The 14,314-nt window shown below is 57.1% G+C and overlaps 1 protein-coding gene across 1 annotated transcript in view; it reads left to right on the plus strand.

Annotated features, from left to right (window-relative positions):
* PSMB9 (proteasome 20S subunit beta 9) overlaps positions 1-3,286 on the plus strand; it is a 6,439-nt gene extending 3,153 nt beyond the window's left edge. Inside the window, exons 2-6 of the mRNA XM_034785138.1 lie at positions 520-587; positions 1,592-1,723; positions 1,858-1,987; positions 2,723-2,864; positions 3,111-3,286. Of these exons, the coding sequence (XP_034641029.1) occupies positions 520-587; positions 1,592-1,723; positions 1,858-1,987; positions 2,723-2,864; positions 3,111-3,238 (600 nt within the window). The 3' untranslated portion in view covers positions 3,239-3,286. The remainder of the gene's footprint in view (positions 1-519; positions 588-1,591; positions 1,724-1,857; positions 1,988-2,722; positions 2,865-3,110) is intronic.
* Positions 3,287-14,314: the final 11,028 nt, after the last annotated feature.

Here is a 14,314-nt window from a genome sequence, read left to right on the forward strand (position 1 = left end):
GCTCCCCTGCTCTAACCACTAGACCCCACTCCCCTCCCAGAGCCAGGGAGAGAACCCAGGAGTCCTGGCTCCCAGCTCCCCTGCTCTAACCACTAGACCCCACTCCCCTCCCAGAGCCAGGGAGAGAACCCAGGAGTCCTGACTCCCAGCTCCCCTGCTCTAACCACTAGACCCCACTCCCCTCCCAGAGCCGGGGGGAGAACCCAGGAGTCCTGGCTCCCCTTCTCCCCCAGTAGAGTCGCAGTGTGCGGGCCAGTTACACTCTCTGCCTGCAGCCCCACTGGGGGTTGTGCTGTGGAGGTTCACGGGTAGAGGTTCCTGCCGGTCGCCCCATTGACCTGGAGGGGTCAGCACGGAGTCCGCAGGATGCAAACGTGGCCGGTCTGCTCTGCTCATTTCCCCTTGTGAGAAGGTTTGGGGGGAGCCCTGTGCCGGCTCCCTGAACGGCGTGGGGTGACCCCCAGTCTCCCCCGGGCTCCGAGGGTCCCTGCACTGAACCCGTCTCCTCCCTTTCCCCAGACGACCATCATGGCGGTGGAGTTTGACGGTGGGGTCGTGGTGGGCTCCGACTCCCGGGTGTCTGCGGGGTAAGTGCCGGGTCTCAGCCAGGTGACAGGTGCCGACGGGCGTGGGGGTGAATTATCACAGCTCACCCCGCTCCGTATCCCTGGTGCAAGGGAGGGGGCGCAGGGCTGTTCCTCAGGTGTCTGTCACCCCCTCCGGGCCGGGGTCACACCTGGTGTTTGGGTTTCGGCCTGCGCTGGGGCTGGGCTCTGCAGTGGGGCCGGCTCGCCCTGGATCACGCACGGATTGTCCTCATCGCTTTTCAGTGAGACTCCTGTTCCGGTCCCCGGTGAATAGAGGGAATCTCTCTCGCTCCCCCGCGTAGGGACACTGGATGGGCCTACGTTGTGCGGGGCTGTCGGAGCTTCTCCCCATCCCTTAGCTGCCTGGTCGCTGCTCTCTGGGGTCCCGGTTCCCACCTTGAGTTTGTGATGGAGACCCTGCCTTAGCTAGGCGCATGTCCCAGCCCCATCCCCTCCACCTGGATCCTGTCCGCAGCCCCTCGGCTTCCCCGGGGCCCAGCCGAGCTCTCCAGCCGGACTCGAGTCCCCCTCCCGGGGAACCGTCTCCCTGCACAGACCCCACTCCCAGGCTCTCTGCAGCCGCCGGAGCAGCCTCCCAGAGCGTCCACACACACCCCGGGTTCCTGCCCCGGTTCTCCTGCGAAGCCCCCCACAGCCACACCTGGCCCTGCTCAGAGCCCCCCACAGCCACACCTGGCCCCGCTCAGAGCCCCCCACAGCCACCCCTGTCCCTGCTCAGGGCCCCCCACAGCCACCCCTGGCCCTGCTCAGAGCCCAGGTGCAGCCTCTTTCTGCTGGGCAGGGGGAGCAGGGACTGGGGTCTGCAGGTCATTAACCCTTTCCCCGCCTTACACTCAAGCAGGGGGTGGGCGCCTGTCCCACCCCAGCACAGGGGGCCGGGAGCGGGGCAGGTCCTGGATTCTGAGTCTGGGCGCCCGGGTCTGACTCCGGTTCTGCGCTCACTGCTCTGGATTTCACGCTGGGATCCGGATTCTCCCCCCCAGGGAGGCCGTGGTGAACCGGGTCTTCGATAAGCTGGCCCCGCTGCACGAGCGGATTTACTGCGCTCTCTCCGGCTCCGCCGCCGACGCCCAGGCCGTCGCGGACATGGTGCATTACCAGCTGGAGCTGCACAGGTAGGGCGGGGGGGCCGGGCGGGGTCCCCTGGGGGAGCTGGCGGGGGAGGGGGGGCTGGAGCTCGCATGGCCCCTTGTGCGGGGCGGCTCCTCCTGTTATCACTGATCCCCCCTCCCCCCGTTCCTCTCCCCAGCCTGGACATGGACGAGGCCCCGCTGGTCCTGGCGGCCGCCAGCCTGGTGAAAGGCGTCAGCTACAAGTACAAGGAGGAGCTGTCGGCGCATCTCATGGTGGCGGGATGGGACCGGAAGAAAGGGGGGCAGGTGAGGCGGGCGGGGGGGCTGGCAGCGGGGGGGTGTCCGTCTGCCCCCTACGGTATCCACCAGCCTGGCCCCCCACAGGGCCTGGCTGCAGTGTCTTTGCTGCGACCCCCTCCCCTCCGTTCTCCTCCCCTCGGCCCATCCCCGTCTCCCTGCAGTGTCCCAGCCAAACCGATTAATGCTCCAGAACAAGCCATGCCTGGGGTGCAAAGGGGCCCTGGCCCCCTCGGGGAGAGAGAAAGGGGGTGAACATTAACCGCCCCCAGCGGGGCTGAGCTCCGCATCTCACCCACCAGCCGGGCAAGGAGACCTGCCCCGGGGTACGTCCCGGTCGCTTCCCCGCAGGGCCCCACGGCTCCTCGGCCCGGCCAGGCTTGGTAAAAACACCCCGTTAATGTGTCCTCGTTCCCTCCCTTGGCCATTGCTGGGCAGGTCACCAGCCGCCGGGAGCCAGGCCAGCACCCCCGGGGGGGTGTGAACCCAGAACCTCCTGCCCTGTCGATACTCACGTGGCCGCGGGCTGGGTAGGCCCCAAGGCCTGGCTGTGTGTCCGTCCATGCAGGGCAGTGAGGAGAGACCCTCACCCTGAGACCCGGGAGGGGGCCGAGGGAACAGCCGGTCTTTACCGCAGTCAGTGCTTTGAATGTCAGCGTTAGTCACCCCCTGTCCATGGTGCCACAACCGCCCTGCCCCAGCCTGCGCCGGGCCGCTCTCACCTGGCATGTGTTCGCTCCACAGGTGTACGGGACGCTGGGGGGGATGCTCACCCGCCACCCCTTCGCCATCGGTGGCTCCGGCAGCAGCTACATTTACGGCTACGTGGATGCAGCCTATAAGCCCGGGATGACTCCAGAGGAGTGTCGCCAGTTCACCAAGAACGGTAACTGCTCCTGGGCGGGGTTCGGCAGGTCCAGTGCGCGGTGACCCCAATCTGGCCCCAGGGTAGAGGACTGGCTGGCTCAGGGGGGCAGGGAACGGGACACGGGGCCTTTTCCCTCCAGGGAGCACTGGCTCTGATCCAGCCCCAGGGCGGGGGGACCGGCTGGCTCAGGGGGGTGGGGAACGGGTCACGGGGCCTTTCCCCTCTGGTGGCACCGATTCACTAACCCCTCGTCTCTCTCCCCAGCCATTGCCCTGGCGATGAGCCGGGACGGCTCCAGCGGGGGGGTGATTTATCTCGTCACCATCACCAAGTCGGGCGCCGTGGAGCAGGTGTTCCTGGGGGACGAGATCCCCAAGTTCTACGATGAATGAGTTCCGGGCCGGCCCCTCTTTTGTACCCAATAAACCTCTCCGAGCGCAGGCGGCGTGTGAGACTCACTGGGCGGGTACACGGGGCCGGAGGGGGTAGATCAGCGCAGAACCATGACGAGTTATCCTGATTTATACCCGCGTTAGAGATTTGTACCCCAGCTCCTCCCGCGTCCCAGCTCCCGCCTTCCCTGCCCCTCCCAGGGGGCTTTTACAACCAGCCTCTTATCACCCCCCTCCCGACACCTGCCAACCCCCGGCTGCGATAGACGGGGCCCAGCTCTGTTCCCCAGCCCTGGGTCACCTTTGTACGCCCCATAGCTGGGGCAGGGGGCTGGGAGCTGGTCTCTTACCCCAGATCTCCATGCAGTGAGGGTTCCGGGGGGGTTGCCCCCTTTTCTAGTGAGGCCCCTAAAGACGCTTCAGGCCCAGGCTGAGAGGCGGCCCAGCGTGAAGTGGCTGGCGGCGGGGAGCGCTGACCGAGGGGGGCGCGGGAGGGACGGATTTGGGGTGCAGAGGGGCGCAGTGTTTGTAGAACAGTCTCTAGTCCCAGTCTGGCACTGGGAGGACGGGCTCGTTTCTCTGCCGCTATAGCCAGGCTCGGGGAGCGCCCGGCGCTGTGTTTGTGCCGGTCCTACACCAGCTCGGGGTCACTGTGCATCCCAAAGCCCCCGGGATCCCCCTCGTTCTCTAACCGGGAGGAAAATGGAACCGAATCTGTTTACTGGAGCGGGTGAGGAGTGGGGAGGGGGGCAGGGCAGCCCCCAGGGACACACACGGGGCAGGGGACGGGAACAAACGGGATTATTATTGAGGAACACAGGGATTGCTACATTGGATCACACCCCAGGTCCACTTAGCCCAGGCTCCCGTCCACGCCAGTGACCAGCGCCAGCCGGGGTCAGAGCCAGGGGCCTCCGGGCCAGGCTCCCGTCCGCGCCAGTGACCGGTGCCGGCCGGGTCAGCGCCAGGGGCCAGGGCCCGCAGGAGCAGCTGTGGGACAATCTGTCCCATGTCCGGGCTCCTCCTGGTCTGGGATCGTCAGAGATCGGCTCAGGCCCTGCAGCGCGAGGTCTGAGATCCCTGCCCGTTGTCAGCATGAACTGGTCCGGCCCTGGATAGTCTGTAAGCCACAGAAACGGCCAGTCCCTCTGTGAACCTGGCTCAGTGACATCCTGTGGCAGTGAGTTCCACAGGCTAATTACACAATGTGTGTGTGGGGGGGAAATAGTATGTTTTAGCCACATTTCCCAAGCAATTCTGCCAACCTTCTCCATCAGCTCCTTCCTCAAAAGTCACCTCTTCCATGTATATGCACTATAAGCAACCCCTAAAATGTCATGACTGAAGCCCCCTAAAAATCATGAGATTTAAAAAAAAAACTCATGCTTTTTAAGCCAAAGGGGGATAATTTGGTTTCTGAGTCGTTAGGGTTTGTTTTTAAGTGTTTCTTTGCAATCACCAGGATGAAACTTGCTTTAAAAAATAAAAAAACTGAAATTCTCACCTAATCATCGGGCTCCAGGAGCTGGGACTTTACACCAAACCCCCAAAATCATGAGACTCGTGATAAAATTGTGAGTTGACAACACTGGCAGCCCCTCAGCCCCACCTCGTTAAATCAGCTCGTCAGGGCAGGGGCTGTCAGTCCGATGTGTTTGTCCCGCACTCAACACAACAGGGCCTGGGCTGGGCTCTGGCCTTTCGGTGTAACCACAATGGAAAATCCGACTCCCTTAGAGCAGCAGACGTAGCTCAGGGTCGCAGCCCTCCTGCCATTGCTAGCGCTCCTTGCGTCCTAAGGGGCCTCCCACAGCACACGCAGCCCCGTGGAAATGCAGCCACCTCTGGGGAAGAGCGCATCAGCCAGATACTGAGTGGAAATGTTGGCCAAGGACAGTGGGGCAAAGCCCTGCTCCTATGGAAAGCGCCTTGTGGGATCTGTAATATCCACACAGGGTGGTGGGGATGTCGGGTCTCACCCAGGGACCCCCACGCACTGACCTGTCTGGTGGTCCAGCCGGGGGAGGAAGTTGGAAGGAAGCCGCAGTTTCAGGGTTTCACCCCGATGCTCACGGCCCCGAGCCGTCCCCTCTGGCTGCTGCGTCTGGCCATGGCTGCCTGACCCCAGCACGGCCGAGCTGACCCTTCCTCAGCCGGGCCGCGGGCTCTTTCGCTCACCCCGCTGGGCCTTTCCCCTGGCGTTGTCCAGACTTGGGAGCCCCCTTCCCCCTTACAGCACTGGGGGGCCGTGTGTCTCTGGGCCAGGGGAACATCAGCCCCCACTCGCTGGGGGTCACGCTGCATCCATAGGGGACTTTACCCCGGACACCAGCATGACCCCCCCCCAGCTCAGCCTGTGTCTCTGCCCCCGATGCCCCATGCCCAGCTAGTGCCGGGTCTGGGTCTCCCATCCCAGCGCTGCCCCCGGGTGAGCGCCCCAGGGCAGGGCAGGGCAGGGCAGGGAGGAGGCCCAGGGTGGCTCACACAGGCAGGGGATGTCTCTGTCCCAGCGCCCCAGAGCCCGGCTCCCCGCCCGGCCGGATGATGCCCAGGCTGGGTTACGGCGAGGCAGCAGCGCCCCCCGGAGCCCAGCCAGGGAAGGTTTCTCCTCTCCCAGGTGATTTCTCGGAAAGGGCCTGACTCACGGGCACATGATACAGCGGCTGCGGGCTCCTCTAGTGGCTGATCAGGTGGGTTGTTTGCTGGGTCTGTAGCCAGCAAATCCCCTGGCAGCCGGGCCCGGGCAGCACAGAGACCTAGCAAGGAAATCACTGCTGCGGAAATCTGTGACAAAACATTACAAATTCTGCGCACAATATTTTAAAATTCTGCATATTTTATTTGTCAAAATAACACAATATAATCACACCAGTGTCAATTACTTTTTAAAAATGTATTTCAAAATACCTGTCTGCAAGTATATTGTAACAATACAGACAACAACAAAGATTCAGGCAATGTTTTGATAAGTAGATTCCTTACTAGGAATATTAATCCAGAACTTTGAGTAATAATTCATTTAAGCTACAGAACCGGATTCCCTGTCCCCCCCCCCCGAAGCGGTGCAAAGACTGGGGGGTGTCGGGGTACCGGAGGAGCTGAGGGAGCGGGGAGTAATTGCTGGTCAGGAGCCTGGGAGTGAACCGGGAGGGTTGCTGGGGGTGGGTGGGAGAATTATGGACCAGGGTTTTTTGAGGGGAAAGGATTGTTAAGGGAATTTCCCCAGGCAGACCCTGGCTGACCCGGAGCCTCTCCTATACCTGTTCCTGGTACAGCAGGAGACCTCAGTAACAGGGAAATGGAGAGGGGCTCACCGACTCACAGATCACGGCCAGGAAGTTACTCCTGCCCCATGGAGCTTTCCCCAGGCTGCTGCTGGGGACAGTGCTACCAGCTCCGAGCAGGACACTCAGTTACTGTATTATAAGCATTAATAATAACAACAACAAAAACTTAACAGTCACCACACCCAAAATCAGCTATTGTATTGTACAGGGGCACCAGGAGCTAGAAACAGCAGTGTTCAGAGAAGAAACCCTGTAAGAAGAATTATAATTTATATGCTTCTTGACAGGTTTCAGAATANGTAGCAGCCGTGTTAGTCTGTATCTGCAAAAAGAACAGGAGTACTTGTGGCACCTTAGAGACTAACAAATTTATTAGAGCATAAGCTTTCGTGGGCTACAGCCCACTTCTTCGGATGCATATAGAATGGAACATATATTGAGGAGATATATATACACACATACAGAGAGCATGAACAGGTGGGAGTTGTCTTACCAACTCTGAGAGGCCAATTAAGTAAGTGAAAAAAAACTTTTGAAGTGATATGCAAACTAGACACAATCAACTCCGGTTTGAATAAGGACTGGGAATGGCTGAGCCATTACAAACATTGACTCTATCTCCCCTTGTAAGTATTCTCACACTTCTTATCAAACTGTCTGTACTGGGCTAGCTTGATTATCACTTCAAAAGTTTTTTCCTCTTACTTAATTGGCCTCTCAGAGTTGGTAAGACAACTCCCACCTGTTCATGCTCTCTGTATGTGTGTATATATATCTCCTCAATATATGTTCCATTCTATATGCATCCGAAGAAGTGGGCTGTAGTCCACGAAAGCTTATGCTCTAATAAATTTGTTAGTCTCTAAGGTGCCACAAGTACTCCTGTTCTTATATGCTTCTTGTTATTCTTCATGTTGAGAATACATTGTGCAATCCCGTCATTAATTTTTTCTAACAATACATTTACAAAGCACGCAGCTGCTAAGTGGGCAGAGAGGCGCCCGAACACCTCCATGGGACACCGCGGGAACCAAACGGAGACAGGAAGGTGCTGATCGGATCAGTCTGTGCCGGTTTCTTCTCCCTGGGATCCCTGCAGCCGGCGGCACAGACTGACCCGCTCCCTTACGCTGCACAAATAGAGCAGAGGGAGAATCAGGACTGATCCCAGGGCTGTGTCTGTATGGATCAGGGAGGGGTGCCTTGCAGGTCAACTTGTACAGAGGGCCCCCCTTGGGCCCTTCTGCAAAGAGCAAACCCTACCACGTTCCACCCTATCCAAGAACCACCCAGTAAAGGAGGTGTAAGTGGTGGCTCTCACCAGCCCAGGAAAGAACCAGTACCAGCCCCACATCTGCTTGGGGGCCTGATTTATTATTAAAACACTAGAGCAGTAACACCCAGCAAAGCAATTCCCAGAACCCCTTCCCCCTGCCCCTGTCAGCCCCTCCCCTCCCATGCCCCTTCCTTCCTTCCCCTCCCTGCTGAGCAGGCAGCCCTTAACCCTTTCCTGGCTGTTTCACCCTGTCATGGGGAAACTAGCATGTCTGGCACTGGCTAAACGAGCACCAGTGTGTGATGCCCTCCAGTGGCTGCAGAGGCTCGGGACGCTCAAGCTTGAAGTCCTGGTTCTCTCTGTGCTGTTCACATGTGGGTTATCTGGGAGCTGCACTATGTGAAGATCCCAAAGGGGCAGGGTCTGGGTGACTCAGGGTAGGTGTCTCCCCCAAAGGCGTCTCTGAGAGCAACTCACCTGGAACAGAAGTTCCTTCACCGACCAACTTATTTTCTGTGGAGGAGTTGGATCCTTGGTAACTTCCTGTGGAGGAGAAGAGGGGGTTAGTGTCTCCCAGAAGAACATGGGGGGGGGTCCAGATACTCTTCTCCTCACACCCCTTCATCTTTCCCTGATTATGTAACAGGATTTCACAGGCACCGAAACCCCATTCACAGCCATGTCAGAAGCAGTGTGAGATTCACAGGTATTAGCTTTTGGGATGATGATAATTCATCACTAGCCCCAGATACACTGAGCTGCCTCTGGGCCCTGGGGACCTCTGGGCTACAGCAGCTAAGCCAAGAACGTTACAGAAACAGGCCTGGAGTAGAGAGTCACTGGATCTGAAGAGCTCACAATGGAATTTCAATGGCACTTTCTGGGACTTTTCTCCAGCCTGTGTGAACCGGGGGAGAACGGAGTGCACAGGGTCAATATGAACAGCTGCACAGACAGTCGCTCAGAGGTGTGTGTGTGTGTGTGTGTGTGTGTGTGTGTCTCTCTCTCTCTCTTACCTGGAGGTGAGTAGCCAGCTCTCTCTTTCCCTGCAGAGAGAGAAGGGCAGATTTCAGTGAGTGCGGTTCCAAGGCAGGCGATGGCTCCGGTCTGTCCCCACAGCCCAGAAACGAGGCCCTCAGGCCAGCACTGACATTTGGGGCTCAGAGACTCAGGGGCCCACAACAGATCAAGTACAAGGGACAGGGAAGAAGACATCTCAGTGTGAGCAGTGTCCCTCCCTCACTCTATAGCAGTGGTGGGCAAACTGCGGCCCGTCAGGGTAATCTGACTGCGGGACACGAGACATTTTGCAGACGTTCGTTGACCGTCCACAGGCACGGCCCCCTGCAACTCCCACTGGCCGGGAACAGCGAACCGCGGGCACTGGGAGCTGTGGGCGGCCGTGCCTGCAGACGGTCAATGTAAACAAACTGTCGTGTGGCCCACCAGCAGATCACCCCAATGGGCTGCGTGCAGCCTGCAGGCCACAGGTTGCCCACCACTGCTCTATAGTGTCTGGGTCTGGCCCAGCAGCAGCTCCCACCCCGGGGCCTCTGGCTCAGCCCCCAGAGGGGCGGTCACAGCACTGACCCTGGGCTCCGTACTGCTGCTGCCCCTAGGGCTGCATGGCCCAGCCAGTCCACAGAAGGCAGAAAACCCCCCCACTCCCCCCAGGCCCTCTACCTGAGCCAATCTTCCTCCAGGTGAGGATTCCGACTACTGCAGCCAGCACGGCACCGATCACTCCAGCCACAATGGGGATCACATTGGACTTTGGCTCTGAAATGGAAAAGGAACCAGTGAATACTGGTGGGGGAGGAGGGGAAGAGGGGGGAGGGGGAAATCTATGGTGTCCCTTTAAAAGCACGCTCTGTGGCTGGGGAAGGTAGGAACAGGGTAGAAGACCTACATAAAGCAGGAGCCCGGTGGATGAGTCTGAGGTGCAGATGGGGGAGGATAGAGAAGGAGTACGAGACCCAAACTCAGAAGTGTGATAGATGCTAATGAATCAGGGACTGGATTAAACACCAAGTCTCCCAAATGAACACAAACACGATGGTACAATTGCATTCTGAGCAGGGGAATGCTGGAGACTTGAGCTCAGACACCACTTTGTCACCAGAACCCCACATAACAAAATGATACACACAAAAACCCCAAACTCCAAACGGAGGTGGGGCTCAGGGTTGTGCGAGTGAGAGAGATCACCTGTGCGGGGAGTGTCTTGTTCAGGAACGGGGTTCTGGGGCAGTGAAGCTTTTTGAACTCACATGATGAAACTGACTAGATTGCAAGTCGCTCTGAAATCGGTTCACACAGCTGAACGTGGTGTTTTTCCATATGTCTTCACTGCACAGTTAACCTAGGTCTTTACCTGGGTTTTAGCCCAAACCCCCCCCTACCGTCCACACACAAAAACCTTTGACTCGGGTCTGGATGTACTTTGAACCCAGGCTAGCTTATCTGGCTGGGGTGTGGGTCAGAACCCAGGCTGGAGCCTGCCCACTTTGCAATGTGGATGCAGGCTGTAACCCAGACTACTTAACTCAAGTGCTAATTGGCGTCTTCCTACAATTCCCTGGGACCATATTTCTTCCCACCTTCCACCTCCTCCCTTCTTGTGCACCAGAAATCACCGACCAGTTTGTATGCACCGATTTGGCGTTTACAGCCCACATTGCCAGCTCTGCTTGTACACAGCACTGGAACAGAGGTGACGCCAGGAATATCCTCACCCGAGTGTGCTGCTATCTTCAGTTTACTGACCTGGTGGGCTAAGAACATTGCACCCAGGGGCACTGGAGGGGCAGACACGTTCTCCCACTATTCACTGCAAAACGATTCATGGAGCATCACAGCTCAGTGCGGCACTAAGAATCATGGGATATGCCCCCAGCAGTCCCACCTAGCACCTAATCCAGGTTAGCGCAGCTCCAATGTGGATATGGCTTTGTGGGTAGGACTGAAGTGTGACTTGGGTATGTCTTTACCGCACAGTTAACTCAGGTGACTGGCACCCAGATTTGAGCGCCCAGCTTAGCCTCGCCCAGGTGAGAGCAGCCACGCGGCAATCTCACACTCAAGCGACGGTGTCCACACAGGTGCTGCACTCCCGGGTGTGTTGTTAGGACCTCTGGGGACACATCCCATGGTTCTTTGCACGGCAATGAACTGACCTGCTCTACGATTCTTTCCCAGTGAATTGTGGGAGAACTGGTCTGTCCTGCTGGGGTCCCTGTGCAAAAGTGTTCTTAGTTCAGCTTCGGAGCACCCAGGGCAGGTGGGGGGGAATTGTGGGAAGATATTGGAGGACATTGGAGGGGGGTTACCAGCCCGAGTGAAAGTGGCATCCAGGCTTTAGCCCACGCCCCCAGCTGGGCCAGCTAGCCCGGGTTTAAAGTACAACTGTGCGGCTGCCTCCTGAGGCCCCGCCCACACTCCACTCCCGCTCCGCCCCAGGCCCCACTCACACTTGGCTCTCACCCATTCAGTCCCTCCCCTCCTTCACCCCCCTCCGCAAGTCACTCGACCCCGCCTTCCCTGAGACCCCCACCGTTCACCGCGTCCCGCCCCTGTTCCACCCCATGGAGGGACTCACAAGCAGCGGGTGCCTCAGGGGAGGGGCAGAGCAGGGACGGGAAGAGGTGGAGCGTGGGCAGGGCCACAGGGGTAAAGCAGGAGGGGCCACCACGGCCCAGGTGTCCGCGCTCTCGAAGGCAGCAGGGTTGGTGGCTGAGCCGCAGACTCCCCTGGCCTATTATACCCGCCACCTATAGCTCTCGGGCAGGGGTCTCCAACCTTTTTACACCCAGGATCACTTTCTGAATTTAAGGGAAACCCAGGATCTACCCAGCCCCTTCCCCGAAGCCCCTCCCGCTCACTCCATCCCCCCCACCTCCGTTGCTCACTCTCCCGCACCCTCAATCACTTTCACCAAGCTGGGGCAGGGGTTCGGGGGGGGGTGTGCGGGCTCTGGGCTGGGGCCAAGGGGTTCGCAGTGTGGGAAGTGGCTCTGGGCTGAGCCTGGGGCAGGGGTGCAGGAGGGGGTGAGAGGTGCAAGCTCTGGGAGGGAGTTTGGGTGCAGGAGGGGGTTCAGGGCTGGGGCACAGTGTTGGGGTGCAGGAGGGGTTTTGGGGTACTGGATCTGGGAGGGGGGGTCAGAGCTGGGGCAGGGGGTTGGGGTCCAGGAGGAGGTTTGGGGTGTTGACTGTGGGAGGGGGCTCAGGTGGCTCCTGGTCAGGGGCGCAGCGAAGGCTAAGGTAAGCTCCCTGCCTGCCCCGGCCCCACATCGCTCCCGGAAGAGACCAACACCCCAGTGAGGCCCCTCGTGGGAGCACGTGGCGCCGCGCGCTGCCCTTCTCTGCAGGGACTGTCTCCACAGCTCCCATTGGCCACAGTTTCTCTTTCCCAGACAATGGGAGCTGTGGGGGCGGTGTTTGCAGGCAGGAGCAGCGCACAGAGACCCTAAAAAAAACAGGAGTACTTGAGGCACCTTAGAGACTAACAAATTTATTAGAGCATAAGCTTTCGTGGACTACAGCCCACTTCTTCGGATGCATATAGAATGGAACATATATTGAGGAGATATATATACACACACATACAGAGAGCATGAACAGGTGGGAGTTGTCTTACCAACTCTGAGAGGCCAATTAATTAAGAGAAAAAAAACTTTTGAAGTGATAATCAAGCTAGCCCAGTACAGACAGTTTGATAAGAAGTGTGAGAATACTTACAAGGGGAGATAGATTCAATGTTTGTAATGGCTCAGCCATTCCCAGTCCTTATTCAAACCGGAGTTGATTGTGTCTAGTTTGCATATCAATTCCAGCTCAGCAGTCTCTCCTTGGAGTCTGTTTTTTCACCCCTCACCTCTCCCTTGAAGAGCCTCCTTCCCATACTGGTGGTATTTTGTTAGCCACTCAATACACCCCTTCTCTGTGTACTGCTTCCGATACTGAAGATCAGCTGTCTCCTCATTCCATCTGCGCTGGGTGATCTCAGCTTCCTTGACCGCGGCTACCCACGTGTAAGTGTTCATATCGAAGCTGAGGACGTCGTCCCCATCATATGCAAGTTGCCGGGACCCCCCGATGCCGCCATCCTCCCGAATCTCACAGCCGCTCCTGCGCTGCAGAGTGTGAAACCCTGAAACACACGAGAGCCTGAGCCTGCAGTCATTTACAACTAGGCACCCTATGTAACCTAGAAGTGCAATTCCCATTATAGGTAGTTAGAAGAATTTAAGTTAATTTAATTAACTATTTTGAAAACTAAAATACCCTCTAATCAATTATATTGGCCACACCCTGGCCTCTCATATGGCTCCTTTGTGCCACTCGGTGGGACAAAAAGAAGAACAGGAGTACTTGTGGCACCTTAGAGACTAACACATTTATTTGAGCATAAGCTTTCGTGGGCTAAAACCCACTTCATCGGATGCATATAGAGTGGAACATATATTGAGGAGATATATATACACACATACAGAGAGCATGAACAGGTGGGAGTTGTCTTACCAACTCTGAGAGGCCAATTAAGTAAGAGGAAAAAACTTTTGAAGTGATAATCAAGCTAGCCCAGTACAGACAGTGTGATAAGAAGTGTGAGAATACTTACAAGGGGAGAGAAATTCAATGTTTGTAACGGCTCAGCCATTCCCAGTCCTTATTCAAACCGGAGTTGATTGTGTCTAGTTTGCATATCACTTCAAAAGTTTTTTTTCACTTACTTAATTGGCCTCTCAGAGTTGGTAAGACAACTCCCACCTGTTCATGCTCTCTGTATGTGTGTATATATATCTCCTCAATATATGTTCCATTCTATGCATCCGAAGAAGTGGGCTGTAGCCCACGAAAGCTTATGCTCTAATAAATGTGTTAGTCTCTAAGGTGCCACAAGTACTCCTGTTCTTTTTGCGGATACAGACTAACACGGCTGCTATTCTGAAACCTGTCAAGAAGCATATAAATTATAATTCTTCTTACAGGGTTTNTAGCTGGCTGCAGACCACCCCACTTTCTCACACAGGTCTACACTACAAACACTGCATCAGTGCAGCTACACTGCTGTAGAGGGTTAATGAAGATGCTCAAAGCTGATGGGCGAGAGCTTCACCTGTTGGCTTAGTAAATCCACCTCCGCGAGAGGCGGTGGCTCTGCTGGTGGGAGAAGCTGTCACGCCAACATAGCGCCGCCCACACCAGTGCTTACGTCAGTATAACTACATCGCTCAGGGGTATGGATTATTCACACCCCGAGCAACTGAGTTATACTGAAGTAATTTTGTAGCGTAGACCAGGGCTCAGGTCCTGGTGTAGGGAGAGGGTTACAGAGAGAGATCGTGGCGACAGTGTAACCCCCATCTGTAGTAATAGCCCCTCATGGGCTGCTGCTAACTGGCATACTTTACCGCAGTCCTAAGGCTGGGAGTGGGGAGTGTGAACCAGCCCCAGTACTGGGGGATGTAAATGTGGTTTACAGGGGAATTCTGCTCCGGTGAGTTTGGGGATT

The sequence above is a fragment of the Trachemys scripta genome, chromosome 11, assembly GCF_013100865.1.
Source record: "Trachemys scripta elegans isolate TJP31775 chromosome 11, CAS_Tse_1.0, whole genome shotgun sequence".
NCBI classification, from domain to species: domain Eukaryota; kingdom Metazoa; phylum Chordata; order Testudines; family Emydidae; genus Trachemys; species Trachemys scripta.